Raw genomic sequence first — 22,475 nt, forward strand, 5'->3', positions numbered from 1 at the left:
TCTACTTAGCAAAATGCATTGTAGATGCTGGAAATTTGAAATAAGAATACAAATTGCTGATGAGACTCTGTAGGTCTGGCAGCATCTGTGGAGAGAGAAACTGAGTTAACATTTTGAGTATGATAGGAATCTGCTTCAGATCTGAAAGGGACAGTGATATGATGCTTTTTATGCTGTGGACAGAGGTAGGGGATAATTGAGTGGGACAGACTGAGGGTGATCAGACCAAAAGGCAAAGGGAGTCATTATCAGAGAGAGATAGAAATGTAAAGTTATTGTAAATGACAGATGTGAAAAGAAAATGGACCAATCTACTAATAGCACTCTGACACCCCTGTCAAGAGCGTAAAAAGCACCATTATCCAGCTCTTTCAGTTCTAAAGTCATATCTGACTTGAAACATTAACTATTTCTCACATACAGATGCTGCCAGGCCTGTTGAGTTTCACCAGCACTTATTGTTTTTATATTATTCCACTGATTTCCTGTCCTCACAAACATCACTCCCTCACATGTATGCTGACTGAAGTAAACCTGCAAGCTGACTGAACCAGCCCTCCTGTGCCTTACATATCACTCCACGATGACCTCTTCAAACCATTTCTACCTGTCTTCCATTTTGATGTGCAACTTTGGCATTATGACAGTGTTAAAATGGAATAGATTTTTAACCAATCTAGCAACTCAAAATTTGACACCCATGAGGCATTGTGGTCCATCAGCAACAGTGAAATTGTATTCAACCTGCATACAATCTGTAACCTCACAACTTTGCAATATCCCACATGCTACTAGTACTGTTGTTATGAAGGTGTAGAAGTCTATTGTACCTTTGAGAGTGAAGGACTTAGCAAGCTGGAGAATTTACAATGTAACATTGGTTCAGCAGCTAGCACTGGCCGAGTTGCTATGAATCAAAAACAAACTCGAATTTGGCCAATCAGTTTAAACTATACCTCAAAATACCAACCTCCAATCAAGTTTGAATTTAGTATATTGACAATTTTAAAAACCAATGAAACAATCCGATACTTTGATGTATAAGATTGGGAAAAAATGAATGTTGAGGGGAGAACTGCCAAGTCACGAGCACTGCTCAAAACACAGCTCTCCTAAAAAGGTACCTTTATCTATCAATGACATATGAAACAGAAATCCCTAAGAAGGAAAAAAGACAGAGGAAGATACAAAGATAACATTCAACAGCTGGCTGGTTTTGAAATTTGAATTTTTTGGTATATCTTAAATCTGGGGTTTTATCGGACCAGTATTATAGAAGGGAAAGTAACAGATAGGTTAGCAAAAGAAGTTGTAAATAGTTGTTAGTTAATATTCTATGTTAGACTTAAAGACTAAAGTTCTTAATTTTTTGTACTTTAAATAGTGACTTTTGGGATGGTCCTTGGCCTCGCTATTTTAACAGATTGCAGCGCGAGTTGAATCAGTTCTGTATTGCAGGCTTCCATTATCGGGGGGGGGGGAAGAACCCCAGGTCGTAAGGCAGGGTTTCTCTAAACTATCTTTTACTTTCCCTTCGACTATACTGGTCTGATAAAACCACCGATTTTGGATGTACCAAAAAATTCAAATATCAAAACCAGCCAGATGTCGAATCTTCTCTTTGTATCTTCCTCTATCTTCATTTCTTCTTCCTACGGATTTCTATTTCACAGACCACTGATAGATAAAGGTACCTTTTTAAGAGAGCTGTGTTTTGGGCAGTGCTGGTGACTTGGCTGCTCTCCCCTCAACTGTTCAATTTTTCCCGATGTTATACATCAAAGCATCAGATTGTTTCATTAGTTTTTAATATTGTCAATATACTAAATTCAAACTTGATTGGAGGTTGATATTTTGGGGTATAATTTTAACTGATTGGCCAAATTCTAATTTTTTTTTGTCCCATAGCAACTCAGCTGGACCAAATGTTACATTATAAATTCTCCAACACTCTATATGCTTGATAAGTCGTTCAATCTCTTAATGGTATAGTACACTTCTACACTTTCATAATACTGCCAAGTTGAAGGGCTACTTGTATGTGAAACAGTGCAAGCTGCATGGAAAAAGAAATAGCTAGGTAATTCCACAAAACATAGTTCTGTCATAACCAGATGTAAATGAGGTAGATAATTAAACCATTTAACAGGGGAGGAGGCTCTACAAAGATTCCATTCTTTCATGATGGGCTGCCTAGCACATCAGTGCATAAGAAAAGGCAAAAGCATTTGAAACAATCTTCAGTCAGAAGTGCTGAGTGAATGATCAGCTCAGCCTCCTCCTGATGTGCACCATCCAGGTGCTAGTCTCAGACAATTCAATTTACACCATGTGGTATCAAGAAACTGAAGTCATGAGATACAGCAACGGCTATGGGCTTTGACAAGTCCAGTGCTGAGGGAGCATTCAACCAAGTATAGCATCAAGAAGCATTAGAAAAATGGTTGGAGGCATACCAAACACAAAGGAAGACGGTTGTGTTCTGGAGGTCAATTATCTCAGTTCTGGTGCTTAAATGCAGAAGACTGTCAGGATGGTGACCTTGACCAAATCAGCTTCAGCTGTTTTCATCCTAAGGTCACAAATGGAGATTTACGCTGCTGATATATCTATTTTCAGAGCCACCCTGAACCCTTCAGATATCAAAGCAGCCCATACTCATATGCAGTAAGAACCGATACAATATTGAGCCTCGAGCTGGTTAGTGACAAGTAACATTCTGTATTTGCAAATGTGCTATGCATATGCCAGGTACCTCCAAGAGACAGAATCTAACCATCACCCTATGATGTTCAGTGGCACGACAATCCCTGAACTCCCAATATCAACATCCTGGGAGTGAACACTGACCAGCATCTTAATTAGACCAGCTATATAAATACTGTGGCTATAAAATCTGCCACAACACACCTTTTAACTCCCCAAAGTCTGTACACCATCTACTGGACACAAGTCGAGACTGTGGTAAAATGCTGTCCTGGATGGGAAAAGCTTCAACAACATTCAAAAAGCTTGATAACACCTAGGATGAAGCAGCCCAGTTGACTGGTATCCCATGTACAACTTTAAACAATCATGCTCTTCACCATCAATGCACAAAGGCAGTAGTTTCTGCAATCTGCAATAAGCACTGCAGTTATTCACCAAGGCTCCTCTGACACCACCTTTTAAACCTGCAGCCTCTACTATCTAGGAGGACAAAGCCAGCAGATGCATGTAAATACTAAAATCTGAAAGTCCCTTTCCAATCCATGTATCATCCTGATTTGGAAGAGTATTTTCATTCATTCACTATTGATGAGTCAAAATCTTGGAATTCCACATTAGATTCGGCTTGCCTAAACCACATAAACTACAGCAGTTTAAGAAGGTGGCCCACCACCACCACCCCAAAGTAATCAGTGATGGACAACATATGCTGACCTAGTAAGTGACACCCACATCCCCTGAATAAAGGCAACAATGAAAATGCAAAGCAACCTGCTTGTGCAAGATCTACCGGTATCACCCTCTGGATAAAAGAATAGGAAACATAGGAAGTCACTTACAAGTTTCTTAAGAGTGGCACACTTTGGACTCGCAGAGAGAGAGTTATCTGTGGGTGTGAATTTGCTCAATACAGATACTTAAAGCTACTTAAAAGCTAATGTTCTAAAATATTGATATACTACCACTAACTTGAAATTCGTTTGTTAGGATCATCATCATCCTCTGCTCCACTGTTTTCTTGAATAGCATCCTCTGGAATAGGCTGCATCTGGACACCAGGTGCATGAGGTAGCATACGTAGATTTTCAAATAAACGGATTCTGCAATGAGAGAAGACAAATTACACAAAAAATTTCTTTTCAAGTACAATTATACAATTTTATCTTGAACAGGAAACACTTCCATCTAAAATTAACGTGTCATTTTAGCAAACTAAATTGAAACTCAATTTTCTTTCTAAACCAAGAACTAAAAGGATTTGATGCATGTCAAAAATGCTTATCCCAATCTATAAAGATGACTTGCAAATTGCTGTAATATGCAAGAAAAGGATAATATGATGAGCTTCCAATGATAGAAATCTGATTTTCGTTTCCATTGATTTCAGTGGAAATGAAAATCAATGGTATCCATAACACCAATATTGTTCTGTTATGCTTGGTTAAAGTGTCCTTCACCTTGCAAGGTGCATGCTAAATGACTTGAGACCAGGACTTACAAATCTTGAATGATAGACATTTACATTTATTTAAAGATATATATGGTTACCACATTGCCATATTCATTTATGAAACCAACAACTCCTGCATATCCCCAAACTCATATTTCCTCCTAAAACATTTAGAACATAGAACAGTACAGTACAGCACAGCCCAATCATGTATGCACAACCATGATGGAGCAAGTGAGGACTGTAGATGCTAGAGATTAGAGTTTGAGAGTGTGGTCCTTGAAAAGCACAGATCAGACAGCACCTGAGAAGCAGGAGAATTGACGCTTCAGGCATAAGCCCTTCATCCAAAGTGAGCCTTGTGAGCCGGGTTTGGGGGGGGGGAGGGAGTAGCTGAGAAATAAATGGGAAGGGGGTGGTGCTGGGGGTAAGGTAGCTGAGAATGCAATAGGTAGATGAAGCTGGGGGAGAAAGCAATAGGTCGGAGAGGAGAGTGGAGCGGATAGGTGGGAAAGACGGTGGACAGGTCAAGAGGGTAGTGCTGAGTTAGAGACTTGGGACTAGGATAAGGTGGGGGAGGGAAAAATAAGGAAACTGGTGAAATCCACATTAGTCCTGTGTGGTTGCAGGGTCCCAACGCAGAAGATGAGGCGTTCTTCATCCAGGCGTTGGGTGGTTCGGGTTTGGTGATGCAGGATGCCCAGGACCTGCATGTCTTTGGTGGAGTGGGAGGGTGAGTTGAAATGTTCAGCCATGGGACGGTGGGGTTGGTTGGTGCGGGTGTCCTAGAGATGTTCTCGGAAACGATCTGCAAGTTGGCGCCCTGTCTCCTCAATGTAGAGGAGATCACATCAAGTAGATGACATCGGGTAAGTTTCTGTCCAATGTGGAAGGAGCCTTTGGGAACTTGGACGGAGATGAGGGGGTAGGTGTGGGCGCAGGTTTTGGACTTATTGCGGTGGCAGGCGAAGATGCTGGGAGTGGAGTGAGGGCTGGTGAAGGGCTTGAGTCTGACAAGGGAGTCGGGGAGTGAATGGTCTCTCCGGAACGCTGATAGGGGTGGGGAGGGTTATATATCCCTCATGGTGTGGTCTGTTTGTCGGTGGTGAAGATGATGGAGGTTGGTGGGGTGGAAGGTGAGGATCGGGGGGAGGGGGGGGGTTCTGTCCTTGTTGCGTTGGGAGGGGTGGGGTTAAAGGCGATGGTGCGGGAAGTGGAGGAGATGCACTGGAGGGCATCGTCGACCACATGGAAGGGAAAATTGCAGTCTTTGAAGGAGGAGGCCATCTGGGATTTTCTATGGTGGAATTGGTCATCCTGGGAACACATGCAGCAGAGGCGAAGGAATTGAGAATAAGGAATGGTGTTTTTACAGGAGGCAGGGTGGGACGAGGTGTAGTTCAGGTAGCTGTGGGAGTCCGTATGTTTGTAGTAGATGCCCGTGGTTAGTCGGTCGCCAGAAATGGAGAGGGAGAGGTCCAGGAAGGGAGGGAGGTGTCCAATCTGGTTCAGGTGAAAGGTGTTAGTGAAGTTGATGAACTGTCCCACGGGGAGATTGATGAACAGTTAATCAACTTCACTAACACCTTTCACCCTGACCTCAAATTCACCTCATTTTTTCAGCAGCAGTTGGAGTGGGAGGAGTGACAGTGAGGAGCAGAGGCCCAACAGTAAAGTAACTTTAAAGTATAAAAACTTACCTTGGCGGAGCGACCACTAAGCAGGAACGGACACGGGACTGCTAGGTAAGTGAGGTTTTTGAAGAAGCAGCAGAGGGAGAGGCCATAGCAAGGCACAGAGGACTGCTGGGTATATATCTGGGCAGCAGCTGAATCCTGAGACACTACACGTGCCGTGTCTCCCACCCACCGTCCTCCTCTAACCAAAGAAAAAGGTATTTCTTGTGTATTGTGTGATTGATTAAAAGTTTACTATTAGTTGGTTAGTTGAATAAGACCATAGAGAAATACTAGAAATTATTTAACTCATAAATGTGTATAAATTAATTAAATAAGCAGAGGTGGCTGGACAGGTGATGTGCTGTAGCTGTATGATGTGGGAGCTGGCTGATCCCATTGTGAATGGCAGTGACCACATCTGCAGCAAGTGTAGGTTGCTGGAAGAACTCTGGATCAGAATTGATGATCTGGAATCTGAGTTTCAAACACTGCGGCACATTTAGGAGGGGGAGAGTTACCTGGACACTTGGTTTCAAGAGGCAGTCACACCCGGTATATTAAGTAATTCAAATTCAGTTAGTGACCAGGGACAACAGTGTGCGACTGCAAATGAGGAAGGTAGGTGGATTCTGAATTCAGGAGTGGAGCAGCCTCAGCCCTTGACTTTGTCCAACAGGTATGAGATTTTTGCTCCCTGTACAGATGAGGGAAAGGGCTGTGGACAGGAAGAGCCAGCTGACCAGGGCACCATGGTGCAGAAGGTCATTCAAGAGGGGTGAGCTAAAAGACAAGTAGTTGTTATAGGGGATTCTATAATTAGGGGGAGAGATAGTATCGTTTGCGAGCCGGATCGGGAGTCTTGCATGGTGTGTTGCCTGCCCAGTGCCAGGGTGCAGGACATGTCAGACCGGCTTGAAAGGATATTGGAGCAGGAGGGAGAATATCCCGTTGTTGTGGTCCACATTGGCACTAACAGCAAGGCTAGGAAGGAGGACCTGTTTGGCGAGTATCAAGCACTAGGAAGGAAATTAAAGAACAGATCCTCGAGAGTCATAATCTCTGGATTATTGCCTGAGCCACGTGCTAATTGGCATAGGGGTAAAAAAATTAGGGAAGTAAACATGTGGCTAAGAGATTGGTGTGGGAAAAAGGGACTCCATTTCATGGGACATTGGCATCAGATTTGGAATGGGGATGATCTGTACCGATGGGACATTCTTCCCCTGAACCGATCTGGAACCAGTGTTCTGACAAAAGGATAAATACGGTGGTCACTAGAACTTTAAACTTGTGAGTCGGGGGGGGTGGGGGAGGGGGGAAGGGAAGGGAAAGCAACAGGATTATGGAGTTAAGTAGAAAGATAAGCAGCAGGTTAGCATGTGTGCAAGATTTAAGCTCAAGGCAGGCTAGGAATGAAACAAAAAGGAAAGATAACTTAGGACATATTATTAGAGATGATAGAAATCATGAGGCTAAGAAAATTAGCATTAAGGCGCTTTACCTGAACGCTCGTAGTATTCATAACAAAGTAGATGAATTAACAGCACAAATCATCATGAATGATTATGATGTAGTAGGCATCACACAGATGTGATTGCAGGGGGTTCAGGACTGGCAGTTAAACATCCAAGGATTTACAATTTATCAAAAAGCTAGGGGGGTGGGCAGAGGGGGCGGGTTTGCCCTGTTAGTTAAGAATGAAATTAAATCTATGGCACTGAATGACATTGGGTCAAATGATGTGGAGTCTGCATGGGTGGAGTTGAGGGACCACAAAGGCAAAAAAAAATTAATGGGAGTTATGTACAGACCTCCCAGCAGTGGACAAGACCAGTGGTGCAAGAAGTACCAGGAAATAGATTGGGCATGTCAGAAAGGCAAGGCCACAGTGATCATGGGAAACCTCAACATACAAATGGACTGGGTGAATAATGTTGCCGGTGGATCCAAAGAAGGGGAATTCATGGAATGCTTACAGGATGGCTTTTTGGAATAGCTTGTGATGGAGCCCGCAAGGGAGCAGGCTATTCTGGATTTATTGCTATGTAATGAGCCAGACTTTATAAAATATCTTAAAGTAAGGGAACACTTAGGAGGCAGCGATCATAATATGGTAGAGTTCAGTCTGCAGTTTGAAACAGAGAAGTCAAAATCAAATGTAATGGTGTTACAGTTAAATAAAGGCAATTACAGGGGCATGAGACAGGAGGAACTGATGAAAATTGACCGGAAGCAGAGCCTAGTGGGGAAGACAGTGGCAGGAGTTTCTGGGTGTAATTGAGGACACAGTACAGAGATACATTCCCAAGAAAAGAAAGATTACCGGGGTGGGGAATGGGAATTAGACAGGCATGGCTGACCAAGGAAGTCAGGAAATATATCAAAGAAAAAGAGAGAGCCGATAGAATGGCCAAGAACACTGGGAAATCAGAAGATTGGGAAGACTATAAAAATAAACAGAGGATAACAAAGAGAGAAATAAGGAAGAAGAGGATCAAATATGAAGGTAAGCTAGCCAGTAATATTAGAAATGATAGTAAAATTTTCTTTCAATACATAAGAAACAAACAAGAGTCAAAAGCAGAAATTGGGCCACTCCAAATTGATGCAGGAAGGCTAGTGATGGGAGTGATGGGAGACAAGGAAATAGCTGAAGGACTTCATAAGTACTTTGTGTCAGTCTTCACAGTGGAAGACATGAGTAATATCCCAACAATTAAGGAGAGTCAGGGGCAGAGTTGAGTTTGGTAGCCATTACAAGAGAGAAAGTGCTAGAAAAGCTAAAAAGGTCTAAAAACTGATAAATCGCCTGGCCCCAATGGGCTACATCCTCGAGTTCTGAGGGAGTTGGTTAAAGAAATAGTGGAGGCGTTGGTTGTGATCTTTTAAAAATCACTGGAGTCAGGGAAAGTCCCAGATGATTGGAAAGTCGCTGTTGCAACCTCCTTGTTCAAGGAAGGATCAAGACAAAAGATGGAAAATTATTGGCCTATTAGCCTAACCTCGGTTGTAGGTAAAATTCTAGAATCCACCGTTAAGGATAAGGTTTCTAAATTCTTGGAAGTGCAAGGTCAGATTAGAACAAATCACCATGGATTTAGTAAGGAGAGGTTGTGCCTGACAAACCTGTTAGAATTCTTTGATGAGGTAACAAGTAGGTTAGACCAGGGAAACGCAGTGGATGTTATCTACCTAGACTTCCAAAAGACCTTTGATAAGGTACCTCACGGGAGGCTGCTAAGTAAGGTGAGGGCCCATGGTGTTTGAGGTGAACGACTGGCATGGGTTGAGAATTGGCTGTCTGACAGAAGGCAGAGAGTTGGGGTAAAAGGTTCTTTTTCAGAATGGCATCTAGTGACAAGTGGTGTCTTGCAGGGTTCAGTGTTGGGTCCGCAGATGTTCACTTCATATATTAATGATCTGGATGAAGGGACTGTTGGCTTTCTGGCGAAGTTCGCCAATGATATGAAGTTAGGCGGACACGCAGGTAGTTCTGAGTAGGTGGGGAGGCTGCAGAAAGATTTAGACAGTTTAGGAGAGTGGTCCTGGAAATGGCTGATGAAATTCAACGTGAGCAAATGCACTTGGAAAAAATGAATACATGCCTAGACTATTTTCTAAACAGTCAGAAAATTCATAAAGCCAAAGTACAAAGGGATCTGGGAGTGCTAGTCCAGGATTCTCTCAAGGCTGACTTGCAGGTTGAGTCGGTGATTAAGAAAGCAAATGTAATGTTGTCATTTATCTCAAGACGGTTAGAATATAAAAGCAGCGATGTGCTACTAAGACTTTATACAGCTTTAGTTTGGCCCCATTTAGAATACTGTGTCCAATTTTGGGCCCCACACCTCAGGAAGGACATACTGGCACTAGAGCATGTCCAGCAGAGATTCACATGGATAAGCCCTGCAATAGTAGGATGAACAGCTGAGGATCCTGGGATTGTATCCATTTGAGTTTAGAAGGTTGAGGGGAGATCTAATAGAAACTTACAAGATAATGCACAGCTTAGAAAGGGTGGACGCTGGGTATGTGTTTCCGTTAGGCAGGGAGACTAGGACCCGTGGGTACAGCCTTAGAATTAGAGTGGGTCAATTTAGAACAGAAATGAGGAGACATTTCTTCAGCTAGAGAGTGGTGGGCCTGTGGAATTCATTGCCATGGAGCGCAGTGGAAGCAGGGACGTTAAATGTCTTCAAGGCAGAGATTGATAAATTTTTGATCTCGCAAGGAATAAGGGCTACGGGGAGAGTGCAGGTAAGTGGAGTTGAAACGTCCATTAGCCATGATTGAATGGCAGAGTGGACTCGATGGGCCAAATGGCTTTACTTCCACTCTTACGTCTTGTGGTCTAATTCCACCAGAGAAAATCCTAAATGGCTTTCTTCTTCAAAGACCACAATTTCCCCTCACATGTGGCCTACAATATCCTCCAGTGTATTTCCTCCACTTCCTGTACCTCCACTCTTGAAGCCCACCTCTCCCAATGCAAGGACAGAACCCCACCAACCTTCAATTACATCCTATCATCCTCTGCCACTTACGCCACCTACAAACAGACCCCACCACTAGGGATATATTTCCCTTCCCACCCCTATCAGCATTCCGGAGAGACTATTCCCTCCATGAATCTCTTGTCAGATCCATGCCCTTGCACCAACCCTCACCCCCCTCCCAGCACCTCCCCCTGCCACCACAGTAAATGCAAAACCTGTGCCCACACCTCAGCCCTCACCTCTGTCCAAATCCCCTAGGAATCCTTCCACATTTGACAGAAATTTACCTGTACCTCCACAAATGTCGTCTACTATATCCATTGCACCCGAAGTGGTCTCCTCTACTCCAGGAGACAGGACGCCAACTTGCCGATTGTTCCAGTGAACATCTCTGGGACACCCGCACCAACCAACCCCACTGCCCTGTGACTGAACACTTCAATTCCCCCTCCCACTCCACCAAGGACATGCAGGGTCCTGGGCCTCCTCCACTGCCAAATCCGAACCACCCGACACCTGGAGAAAGAATGCCTCATCTACTATCTTGGGACCCTGCAACCACACGGGATTAATGTGGATTTTACCAGTTTCCTCATTTCCCCTCTCTCCACCTTAGCCCAGTCCCAAGCCTCCAATTCAGCACCACCCTCTTGACCTGTCCATCATCTTTCCCATCTATCCGCTCCACCCTCCTCTCCAACCTATCACTTCTCCCCCACCTCTCTCATTTATTTCTCAGCACCCCCGGCCCACAAGGCTCATTCCTGATAAAGGGCTTGTGCCCAAAACTTCTATTCTCCTGCTCCTCGGATGGTGCCTGATCCGCTGTGCTTTTCCAGTGCCATACTCTACTCTGCGCAACCATGATGTCCACCTGGCTGCACATAGGCAGGGAATAGGGGGACATGGACTATGTGTCTATCTAAATGTGTATTTACCACCTCCCCGGCAGAGCATTTCAATCAAGTATCATCTTCCGTTTAAAAGAACTTGCTTCACACATTTCCTTTAAATTTACCCCCTCTCACTTTAAACCTATGTCACCTAGTATCTGACCTTTACAGCCTGGAAAAAAAGACTCTAATTATCCACCCTCTCTATGCCACTCATACCTTTATTTACTTCTATCAGGTTGCTCCTCAATCTCCTACAATCTAATGATAATGAACCTTTTCATATAGCTAATATACTGCAATACAGGCAACATATTAGTAATCTATTTTGCACCCTCTCTGATGCCTCCACATCTTTCCTATAGTGTGGCAACCAAAACTGCATACAATACTCCAAATGTGGCTTGACTGAAGTTTTGCATAGCTGCAACATGACATGCCAACTTTTATAATTCTTTACCATCTTATCCATTTTGCAATGCCATATGACTCAATCAGGTACTGACTGCCTTTAAACAAGGGACACTTGACAGCATACAAGAATCCTGCACTATTTTGCCAGTTTTGCACCCGACACGGTGAGCCCACCGCCAGCCACTTAAAGGTCTCAATTGGTAAAAAGATGGGAAGACAGTCCATGGTCCTTTCTGTCACAGACTTAAATTGGGCGGAGGCAGGAAGATGGCAGGGTGTTCACCAACCACATTCTGATCTGACTAATTGTCCATCTGCCTTCAAATACCACAGAAAATGGTACCATAATCCACCCAGAGTGTTTTGGAAGGTTGAGATCCCAGACACTTAGCAGGGATTGTCTGTTAAGGGTTCATCATTCACTTTGAAACCAGATATGAAAAAAGTATACGAACACTGGCAAGTCCAACCGATTTAAAAAAAAAGAGGGCGCACGGTAACTTTCATCAAATTTGTACTGTCCAACTACATTGCAACATGTAGTGTGACCCAAATCGATTGCAGTGGTTGAAGAAGGCAGCTTACCAGCTCCTTGTCAAAGGACAACTACAGCTGAGCAATAAATGCTGAACCAGTCAGCAATGCCCACATCCATGAAGTAATTTTATAAAATCCATTTGTTCAAATTGGACAATATAGGGATGCAAGCTGTTCAGGCCACTTACCTAAACTACCAAGACCATTTTATTTAAAATATAACACAGAAATATCTAAGATAAAAAAGCACTTTTAGATATGTATTCTTTGTCAAAGACCAACTTTCTCCCATTTTAGTGAATACTTTAACAAAATATCTTCCTATAATTGATAGGGAATTTAACAACAGTATTTTACAGTCTTAAGTGCTGAAATATGAATTAGAACAATACTCATCAGACTTGGAGTCTCAACATAAATTGCAATGATGGAAGGGCAACAGTTGACAGAATCCAAACAAAACACTTAGCACAAACTCCCACTCAATCTGTAAAATCATTGCTGCGTAAAATACAAAGGAAACAGGATTAAACTGCAAGCTCATAAGAACAGTATCTTACCTAGTGCATGATGTAACCTGTATATGTCCTTGCTTACTTTGATCTACCTGGAGTGCTTGCAAACAAAGCTTTTCGCACTACTTAGGTACACGTGACAATAAATCAAATTAGTCAATAATCATAAGGCTTTACACCCAAAGGAGAAGCTACATACAATTGCTTGAACTGGGTCAGGAATCACAATAAGTACTTACTTATGACTGATAAATAAATTTACAGTACTTACTTAATCTTTTCCATGTATTCCAGTGTGTTCTGATTTGTCATATTGGAAGGACTGATGTGCAATTTAAAGTCTGGTCCGAAATATTCAAAGTAGTCATTGTATGGTAACTCTAAGTTCATAAAATAAGCAGTGTTAACTAAAGATTAAGATAATATCAAAGCATTTGCAAAATAACAGTGCTAGTCCATCCTATTTTTACATATATAGCTTATCAAGAGAGAGAGAACACTCAAACTAAAGATTAAACAGGTTGACCAGGCAACACACCAACCTCTTACTACTTGCCATTAGGCAAGAAGGTCACTTAACAATTCACAAAATAATCAAAAGATACTTCATTATAGGTTATGATGAAAAAGTGGAACTTCATGCTTTATGGAGTGATTGGTCCATTTCAAGGGTGAAATTTAAATAAATGAAGGAGAAAGAAATAGTGGGATATGTGAAAAGGGTGAGGTGCATTAGATAAAATGAGAAAATATTTGTGAAGCATAAGTACAGGCAGAGATCGATTAGGGAAAAATATTCTGTCCTATATTATACATTCAATACAATTGCGGTAGCCTAGTCAAATACAACTGCAATTTTCTTTCACAAGAACTTAAACATGCAACAAAAGTTTCAAGATCGCGCCGGCACAGTAGGTAGTATTCAGACTCGTAGAAGCCCTTCAGCTCCAGGCCGGTGCCATCATTTTCTCTGTACCTTTCATCTTTTTCCTTCTTCATCTTTGAGGCCATAGCTGCGTAGGCAGGGCAGTGGCTGCTGCACCTCAGCAGCACAGATCGGGAGTCCAGGAGGTGGTGGCGGTGCTTGGGGCCTGGACTCCCAAAGGCAGCGGTGGGCCCAGAGCTGCATTCTGAACAGTGGCAGTGCCTGGGGTGAGTAACCCTGGCAGTGGTAGCCCTGGAGCCTGGAATCTCAGTGGTGGTGGTGGTGGTGCCTGGACTCCCGATGTGGAGGGGCCGGTGTTGGACTGGGGAAGACAAAGTCAAAAATCGCACAAGACCAGGTTATAGTCCAGGTTTATTTGGAAGCAATAGCTTTCAGAGTGCTGCTCCTTCGTCAAGTAGCTGTGGAGCAGGACCTTAAGAGACATAATTTACAGCAAAAGATGGCAGTGTCATGCAATTGAAATAATATATGGAACACGACTAGATTGCTGTTAAGTCTTTCATCTTTTAGAACAGGTTTTGCTTCATTAATATGTAAATGCCAGAACTTCAAGTCACATTCTCAAGTTAATGTAAGGTCTTATAAAAGAAGGTGACATCTCAGCTCAGACAATGCATTAAAGGTGTGAGGTTAGAGACTGTCTGTAGCCCAATCTTGAGTCAGAATGGCTGTGCTTCCAAAAACATTTATAAAATGTTATATGGATTGACTGTCTGCAGATTGTGAGCTTTTTGAGCAAAATATACTGTATCTGCAAATGCAAATTCACCCCATGGGGTGGGGGGAGAGGAGGAGGAGGAGGGGGGGGGGGGGAGAAGAGAGAGAGAGAGAGAGAGAGAGAGAGAGAGAGAGAGAGAGAGGGAGGGAGAGAGAGAGAGAGAGAGAGAGAGAGAGAGAGAGAGAGAGGAGAGAGAGAGAGAGAGCGCGAGCGGAGAGAGAGAGAGAGAGAGAGAGAGAGAGAGAGAGAGAGAGAGAGAGAGAGAGAGAGAGAGAGAGAGAGCGCGTGCGGAGAGAGAGAGAGAGCGCGAGCGGAGAGAGAGAGAGAGAGAGCGAGCGGAGAGAGAGAGAGAGAGAGCGCGAGCGGAGAGAGAGAGAGAGAGAGCGCGAGCGGAGAGAGAGAGAGAGAGAGCGAGCGGAGAGAGAGAGAGAGAGAGCGCGAGCGGAGAGAGAGAGCGAGCGAGCGGAGAGAGAGAGCGAGCGAGCGGAGAGAGAGAGCGAGCGAGCGGAGAGAGAGAGCGAGCGAGCGGAGAGAGAGAGCGAGCGAGCGGAGAGAGAGAGAGAGCGAGCGGAGAGAGAGAGAGAGCGAGCGGAGAGAGAGAGAGAGCGAGCGGAGAGAGAGAGAGCGAGCGGAGAGAGAGAGAGCGAGCGGAGAGAGAGAGAGCGAGCGGAGAGAGAGAGAGCGAGCGGAGAGAGAGAGAGCGAGCGGAGAGAGAGAGAGCGAGCGGAGAGAGAGAGAGCGAGCGGAGAGAGAGAGAGCGAGCGGAGAGAGAGAGAGCGAGCGGAGAGAGAGAGAGCGAGCGGAGAGAGAGAGAGCGAGCGGAGAGAGAGAGCGAGCGGAGAGAGAGAGCGAGCGGAGAGAGAGAGCGAGCGGAGAGAGAGAGCGAGCGGAGAGAGAGAGCGAGCGGAGAGAGAGCGAGCGGAGAGAGAGCGAGCGGAGAGAGAGCGAGCGGAGAGAGAGCGAGCGGAGAGACAGCGAGCGGAGAGACAGCGAGCGGAGAGACAGCGAGCGGAGAGACAGCGAGCGGAGAGACAGCGAGCGGAGAGACAGCGAGCGGAGAGACAGCGAGCGGAGAGACAGCGAGCGGAGAGACAGCGAGCGGAGAGACAGCGAGAAAAAAGAGGAGAGGAGAGAGAGAGTGAAGAGAGACAGAGAGAGAGGGACTGTGGAGAGAGAGAGAAAGTGGAGAGAGAGAGTGTGGAGAGAGAGTGGAGAGAGAGAGAGAGAGAGCACACGAGAGCGCGTGCGTGAGACAGCACGCGCGAAAGGCAGCGCACATGTCTGCATGTGAGTGTGAGTGCTTGTGAGAGTGCGTGTGTTTGCATGTCTGCAGGCTGAGCAAAGTGTGAGTGTGATCGAGCATAAGCCTAAGAGAGTGTGTGTGGATGGTGTATGTGTGCGTGTATGAGAGAGAGAGCTTGTGTATGAGAGAGGGTCTGCCTGAGTTTGTGAGCAGGTAAGAATGTGAGAGTGTCTAGTGTAGTGGGGCCACCTGTAGTGTGACATGAACCCAAGTTCCCGATTGAGGCCATCCTCATGGGTACCGAACTTGGCTATCAGCTTCTGCTCGGTCACTCTGCATTGCTGCGTATCCCGAAGTCCACCTTGAAGGATGGTCACCCAAAGATCCGAGGCCGAATATCTCTGACCACTGAAGTGTTCCCCGATTGGGAGGGAACACCCCTGTTGGTGAGTGTTGTGCATCTGCTTCGTCTTGCCAAAGTACCATGCCTCGAGACATTCTTTCCTGCAGTGTATGAGATTAACGTTGGCCGAGTCACAAGGGTACCTACTGGACAATGAAGGGTACCCTATCGGCAGATGAGGAGGAATGTGACAGACACCTGAAGGTGTTCAACTATGCAGTCATAAGAACAGGATCCGATGCTCAACTCATCGATTGCCAGTTCCACCGTGCCACAGTGAGAAACCATAACCACCTCCTCAGGAGACAGACACGGGATGCAACCGATAGGGTACCCTTCGTTGTCCGGTACTTCCCAGGAGTGGAGAAATTACGTCATGTTCTTCGCAACTTGCAAAACATCATTGATGAGGATGGGCACCTTGCCAAGACCTTTCCTACACCTCCACTTCTTGCCTTTAAACAACCACCAAACCTTAAAACAGATAGTTGTTCGCAGCAGACTGCCCAGCCTTCAGGACAACATCGACCACAACACTGTACAATCCTGTCATAGCAACCACTACACGACCTGTCAGTGTTGACATGGATACCACCGTTACACATGGGGATACCATCCACTATGTATGCGGCAGATACTCATGTGACTCGGCCAACGTTGTCTACCTCATACGCTGCAGGCAAGGATGCCCAAAAGCATGGCACATTGGTGAGACCATGCAGACGCTACGACAACAGACGAATGGATACAGCACAACAATCACCAGGCAGGGGAGTTCCCTCCCCATTGGGGAACACTTCAGCCGTCAAGGACATTCGGCCTCAGATGACCATCCTCCAAGGTGGACTTCGGGAAATGCAGCAATGCAGAGAGGCCAAGCAGGGGCTAAGGCCAAGTTCAGTACCCATGAGGATGGGTTCATGTCACACTACAGTGGCCCCACTATACACCACACATTCTTACATACGCTCAAACTCAAGCAGACCCTCTCTCATACACAAACTCCCTCTCATACATATATACATACACCCTCTCACATGCATATACTCCATCACACTCCCACTTTACATACATGCAAACACACATTATCACCCGCAGTCACACTCACATGCAGACACTCATACTCTCTCTTATGCATGCATATACCCAAGTCTATGGGGTGAATTTGTATTTGCAGAATTATATTTACAGATACATTCTACTAAACTCAAAAAGCTCAATCTGCAGGCAGTCAATGCATGTAACATTTTGTAAATTCCACTTTGGAAATAGAACCATTCTGACTCAAGATTGGGCTACAGACATTCTCTAATGTCACACCTTTAATGCATTGTCTGAGCCGAGGTGTCACCTTCTTTCATAAAACCTTAAGTTATCTCGAGAATGTGACTTGAAAGAAGTTCTGGGATTTACATATTAATGAACTGAAACCTGCAACCCATTCTAAAATATGAAAGATTTAACAGCACTCTAGATTTGTTCAATATATCATTTCAATTGCATGACAGTGGAATCGTTTGCTGCAAATTCTGTGTCTTATGGTCCTGCTCCACAGCTACCTGATGAAGGAGCAGTACTCTGAAAGCTAGTGCTTCCAAATAAACCTGTTGGACTATAACTTGATATTGTGTGATTTTTAACTTAGCCTCCCGATGGCAGCAGTAGCCCCGGAGCCTAGAATCCTAATGGTGACGGTGCCTGGAGCGATGAATCCTGGCAGCAGTAGGTCTCAAGCCTGGAATCTTGGTGGTGGCTGTGCCCAGAGCTGGCACACATGGCCACAGTAGGCCCACAGCCTGACACTTGGCAGTGTTGGCTAGGCAGCTGCAGCAGCAGAGCTTGGGTCTTTTCATTGCTATTCCCGGAGCGGGACTCTTTGAGGTCAGGAATACCTTGCAGAGAAAGCTGTGCTTGTGACCCCAATTTGAGCAGAACATGAACTCTTTTTAAAATAATTCATTTTTATCTGTATTGCAGCTCAAAATGGTACCAGATTGTAGTGACAAAACACTTTTCACTATTCAAGATATCTGTGACAATAAATAAATCATTCATGCATATACGCTTTTCAAAAAAGCTGAACTCAGAAGCAGGATTACCAGGTTGTTGTCATTTTCTACAGTACACTGAGTTTTAATTGATTTGACAAAAGACTCCTGTGCAAGTTTGAGAGATGACATCAGGGAAACATCCAGAAAAATAACATATGCGACTGAAAATGAGCATTTGTGTCATTTCTATAGGAATTCTATGAATTAACTGAAGTTATAGTCAGGAATTTTAAGAACTCAACTGAAATTCAAGCCCTGATTAATGGCTCAGAATCTTATCTCATCCACTTGATTTACTTTCAGTTTATTCTGTCCAAGTGCTGTAAAATCTATAGGATGTAAAATTCTTACAAATGGAAACAAGTTTTTTTTTTGCGTGTCAAAATATGAAATCATTTAGCAGACATTTCTTTATGTTCTTCAATGCTGTTGATTTTAAGTGCAGAACCACTGTAACTAATTTGTATCATATAATTACCATTTGGAATCTCTATATCTAACGCTACAGCAGTCTCATATGTCCAGCAGCGAGCAACATTGCGGATTGTGTACCCTCCGCCTCCTAGCATCAGTAAAGGCAGGTTGAAGGTCTTCATAAATTCCACACATTTAGCGTGACCTTACAATAAATAAGAAAAACTTACTATAGTCCCAGCTTTAAATTATCAAAGTACATTGCATTTTGCAATAATATATTACATTTCACAATGACACATGGTGTTAAACCTGTTTGTACCTTTTAATGTGAGATTGAAACATCCAAGCCTATCCCCTGATAAAGAATCAGCTCCACACTGTAGGACAACTGCACTGGGTTGGTACATTTCCATTACCTTTGTCAAAATCTGCATTAAAAATGAAACATAGGCTTGACCACTTTGTCTGTTTTGAAATAACTATGATGAGCAATTTAATAAAATTGGCAACACATATTAGTAAATATTTTAAAACTTTTTTTCAAAACATCGTACAATAATTTAACAGTCAAATTTAAATAATTACTATACAAGGAAAGGAAAATTCAAAATACTTACTGGTTTGAATATCTGTTCATAAGACTCATCATCAATTCCATCTCGCAGTGGAAAATTAACAGCATAATATTTTCCTTTACCTGCACCTATGTCCTATAGATACAAGATAATGAAATTATGAATTCAGAGACAATTTTGAGGCACAGCAATTACTGAATACTGCACAAGCATAATTTTTGGTGCAAGGAAAATTTACATCATATGACTGTATTTTCGAGTGTCTTTCGAGTGTCACTTAATTTTGCCTTCAAGTTACAACCTGCATTATGGATTGTATTCCTGGACCATTGGAATCCCAATATCTTAAGAGTCTTATACTAATGAATTTGGTCAATCTTAGTGTGCTGTTTATCTTCTCAGCCAATTAATTTCTTTAATATAGTCACAGCCATTGACAAATAATGGTATTATGTAAGCATGACAGATCAGAATAATGTCATACAGATTTGAATACAAATTCAAAACCTTTCCAAGTTGCAAGGATGCAAATACCCTCAGATAGCTGAGTATTGGTAAAAACAGAAAACAGTACCAGCTGCTGTATAGTTTCACCATCTGGCAGAATACATTACTATGACATAACCTGCTGGGCCACCATGACTGCAGATTGCAACAGAATCAAAGACATCTGGTCAGTACTGCAAATCAAGGCAAAAGTGAAGGGAAAAGGCTCTCTATTTTGCAAGTCACAACTAAAAGTGTGGCAGATTTTATATCATATTTACTTTGCCATTAAGTAGAACAAAATAAAAATTGTTGAACTGCTTCCTTGAGGAATTATCTATTAACTTGTCACTTCTTTAGAACTTGGTCGATAAGTAAAATGGATGCGCAAACATCAGAAAAACAAAGGTTCTGAGTAATTTATTCAGGTTTCACTGTTTAATATTATTGCTTAGAATAAAACACGCCTAGCATTTTCTACTGGTTTGAAAGACAGGCAACAATCATTAATCACACATTATAAAGGCTGTAAGCCGACAATATTACCACATTGACAAATATAATCTACTAAAATGCAAGTTCTAGCCATTCACAATGTTTCATGCTTTTCAGAAGGCCACATCTCGACATTTGTTAGCTTTGTGTTATTGAAATGACTTTACTTCAAAGATGAGGCTTGTATTTTCGAACATTTTCCTCACTGAAACAAATACTCACTCGAAGATCACCTGTGCCGGGGAAATATTCACCATATTTATGGAATGAAACAGTCATCACACGGTCTGTCGTATAAAAAGCTTCTTCCACACCATCTCCATGGTGAATGTCAATATCAATGTACAAAACTCTCTGATGATATCTGTGGAAATGGAACATATTCACTTTTGGTCTATGCTTCCTGCAAACATTGTGTTCACGTAGAACAGTTATCATCCTTTCAATCAAAGCCAAATAGCAGGCATTTAGGAGGCAACCTTATAATATGGCTTTATTTTATCTATACAAATGTTCTGCACTCCTGTTTAATGTTTTAAAACAGCTTGTACTGTGCAAATATGTACTTGATATAGAAAGTCCCTCAGCAGTAACTGACCAGCCATTTGCTATATTGCCCAACTTAGAAAATGCAGAAGAAAGTGAGGTACATTTAAATTAGAGGTAAAATGAAGTAGTCAAAAGTGAAAAAGAGAAGCACAAAGCATAATGAGATTTAATGAGAATCAGAATACATATAGAAATAACACAGCAAAATGAATAGCATATAAAATAAATGAGCTGCAAGTGAAAATCAGATCAGTATTAACAGTTTTATGAATAGAGAAATGACTGAAATAAAGGAATGATGTACAAAATTGGGCAAAAGGAAAAGAAGGAGCATTAAATATGAAAGCAAAAGATGAAGTGCATGGGCCACAAAGTCAGAAACAAACTAGAAGGAATTAAATTTAATGGCACAACAGAAACTTGGACTCAAATTTTCATAAAGACAGAAGGGGTCCATGTCTTAGACAAGATGACTCCAAAGGTCAGGATCTGGGTCGAATTCAGCACTGAATTAAAAAAGAATCAATTTTTATTGGAGTGCAGTCTGTTGCCTATTGTGTGAGACTAACAACTGATTGACTATGGAAAGTGTACAAGGTATTTGGAACTGCTGAACTATCAAGTTACTGAAATAGATCTTTTTGGGGGCGTGGGCATCACCGATTAGGACAGCATACGTTGTTCATCTCTAATTGGCCTTGATCGGAGTGGGTTACTATTCTAAATCTGAGTGTAATTAAAAGTCAATCATAGTGCAGGGGTCTGGAGTCACAGGTAGGTCAGACCAGGTAAGGACAGCAGCTGTCCTTTGCCAAACAACATTAGTAACACAGATGAATCTTAATCATAATCAATGGTAATTTCATGGTTATAATTACTGAGACTAGTTTTCAATTCCAAATTTATAAATTGAATTTAACTTCCACAACCTGCCATGGTAGAATTTGAACCCATGACTCCAGAGTATCAGCTTGGATCTCAGGGTTACTCATTCCAATAACATTGCCATAGCACCACCATCAACCCTTGAAGTAATTTAGATTTAAATCTGCTACTCCCTTCCTCAAGGTGAAGCCCAGCTTGGACTTCCTGCTTTAGAACTTTAGGACTATATCTTTATTTCTTCATTTTTCTAATTTATACCTAAGATGTTGTACCTAGGTTATCTTTGTACCTAAAATGGCACTGGAAACGGTGACTTTTGTACATTATATGCTGTTCTCACATATTCCTGTACTTGAGTACATGTGATAATAAACCTAATTCTAATGTTATTATATTCTTAAAATTTTGGAAAATAAAGCCTGCTTATACTTCCAAGTTGAAAGGAAATCCTGCTTGCAATATTAATGGCTGTTTGCTATCATAGGCCTGAAACATGGTATTATATCATAATATAGTACTGCTTCCAGAACCTATCATAATCCTAAATGGGAAGAGGCTGTAATTTCACAATTTGATTGACAGCTCCAAGTGTATATAAAGGGTTTAGCTGTTTTTGATCTGAAGCTATGATGTTTGATTTTAAAATAGATTAAATATTTAAAATCATTTCAATATATTAAATTGAGATCTTATTAATTAGTTATTTTTAAACTTGAATGAATTTTTCAATAGACACATGAACATAGTCTGGCATGGAGGCTGTGAGGAGCCACAGAGAAAGGTAGAGGGATCAAATGTGATATGGATGGAGCATGACAAGCCAATAGTTGAGTGGTGTTAAAGGCTACAGGGCCATACTGATTTGAATACTGAAGGTCAAAGTTTTAAAACTTGACCCTGTTAAATGGTCCTGTTAAGCCCTGTTAAGAGCCCTGTTAAATGGTCCACCTTGGTATACAGCATGCCCTGTGGTCACCTCAAACTGTTTCCCAAGGTGGCAAGCCCACCTCCAGT

General features: G+C 42.8%; 1 protein-coding gene across 3 annotated transcripts in view; it reads right to left on the reverse strand.

Annotated features, from left to right (window-relative positions):
- Window positions 1–22,475, reverse strand: part of LOC122545806 (histone deacetylase 2) — an 83,260-nt gene that overhangs the window by 15,862 nt on the left and 44,923 nt on the right. For all 3 annotated transcript variants that reach the window (XM_043684717.2, XM_087981123.1, XM_043684729.2), the window contains exons 6-11: window positions 20,250–20,391; window positions 19,089–19,181; window positions 18,791–18,899; window positions 18,533–18,673; window positions 12,965–13,073; window positions 3,679–3,809 (exon numbers count right to left, since the gene is read on the reverse strand). In XM_043684717.2, the coding sequence (XP_043540652.1) occupies window positions 3,679–3,809; window positions 12,965–13,073; window positions 18,533–18,673; window positions 18,791–18,899; window positions 19,089–19,181; window positions 20,250–20,391 (725 nt within the window). The remainder of the gene's footprint in view (window positions 1–3,678; window positions 3,810–12,964; window positions 13,074–18,532; window positions 18,674–18,790; window positions 18,900–19,088; window positions 19,182–20,249; window positions 20,392–22,475) is intronic.

Source organism: Chiloscyllium plagiosum, unplaced genomic scaffold (assembly GCF_037043375.1).
Source record: "Chiloscyllium plagiosum isolate Xiang-an unplaced genomic scaffold, Cpla_swu_hap1 HiC_scaffold_3, whole genome shotgun sequence".
Lineage (NCBI taxonomy): Eukaryota > Metazoa > Chordata > Chondrichthyes > Orectolobiformes > Hemiscylliidae > Chiloscyllium > Chiloscyllium plagiosum.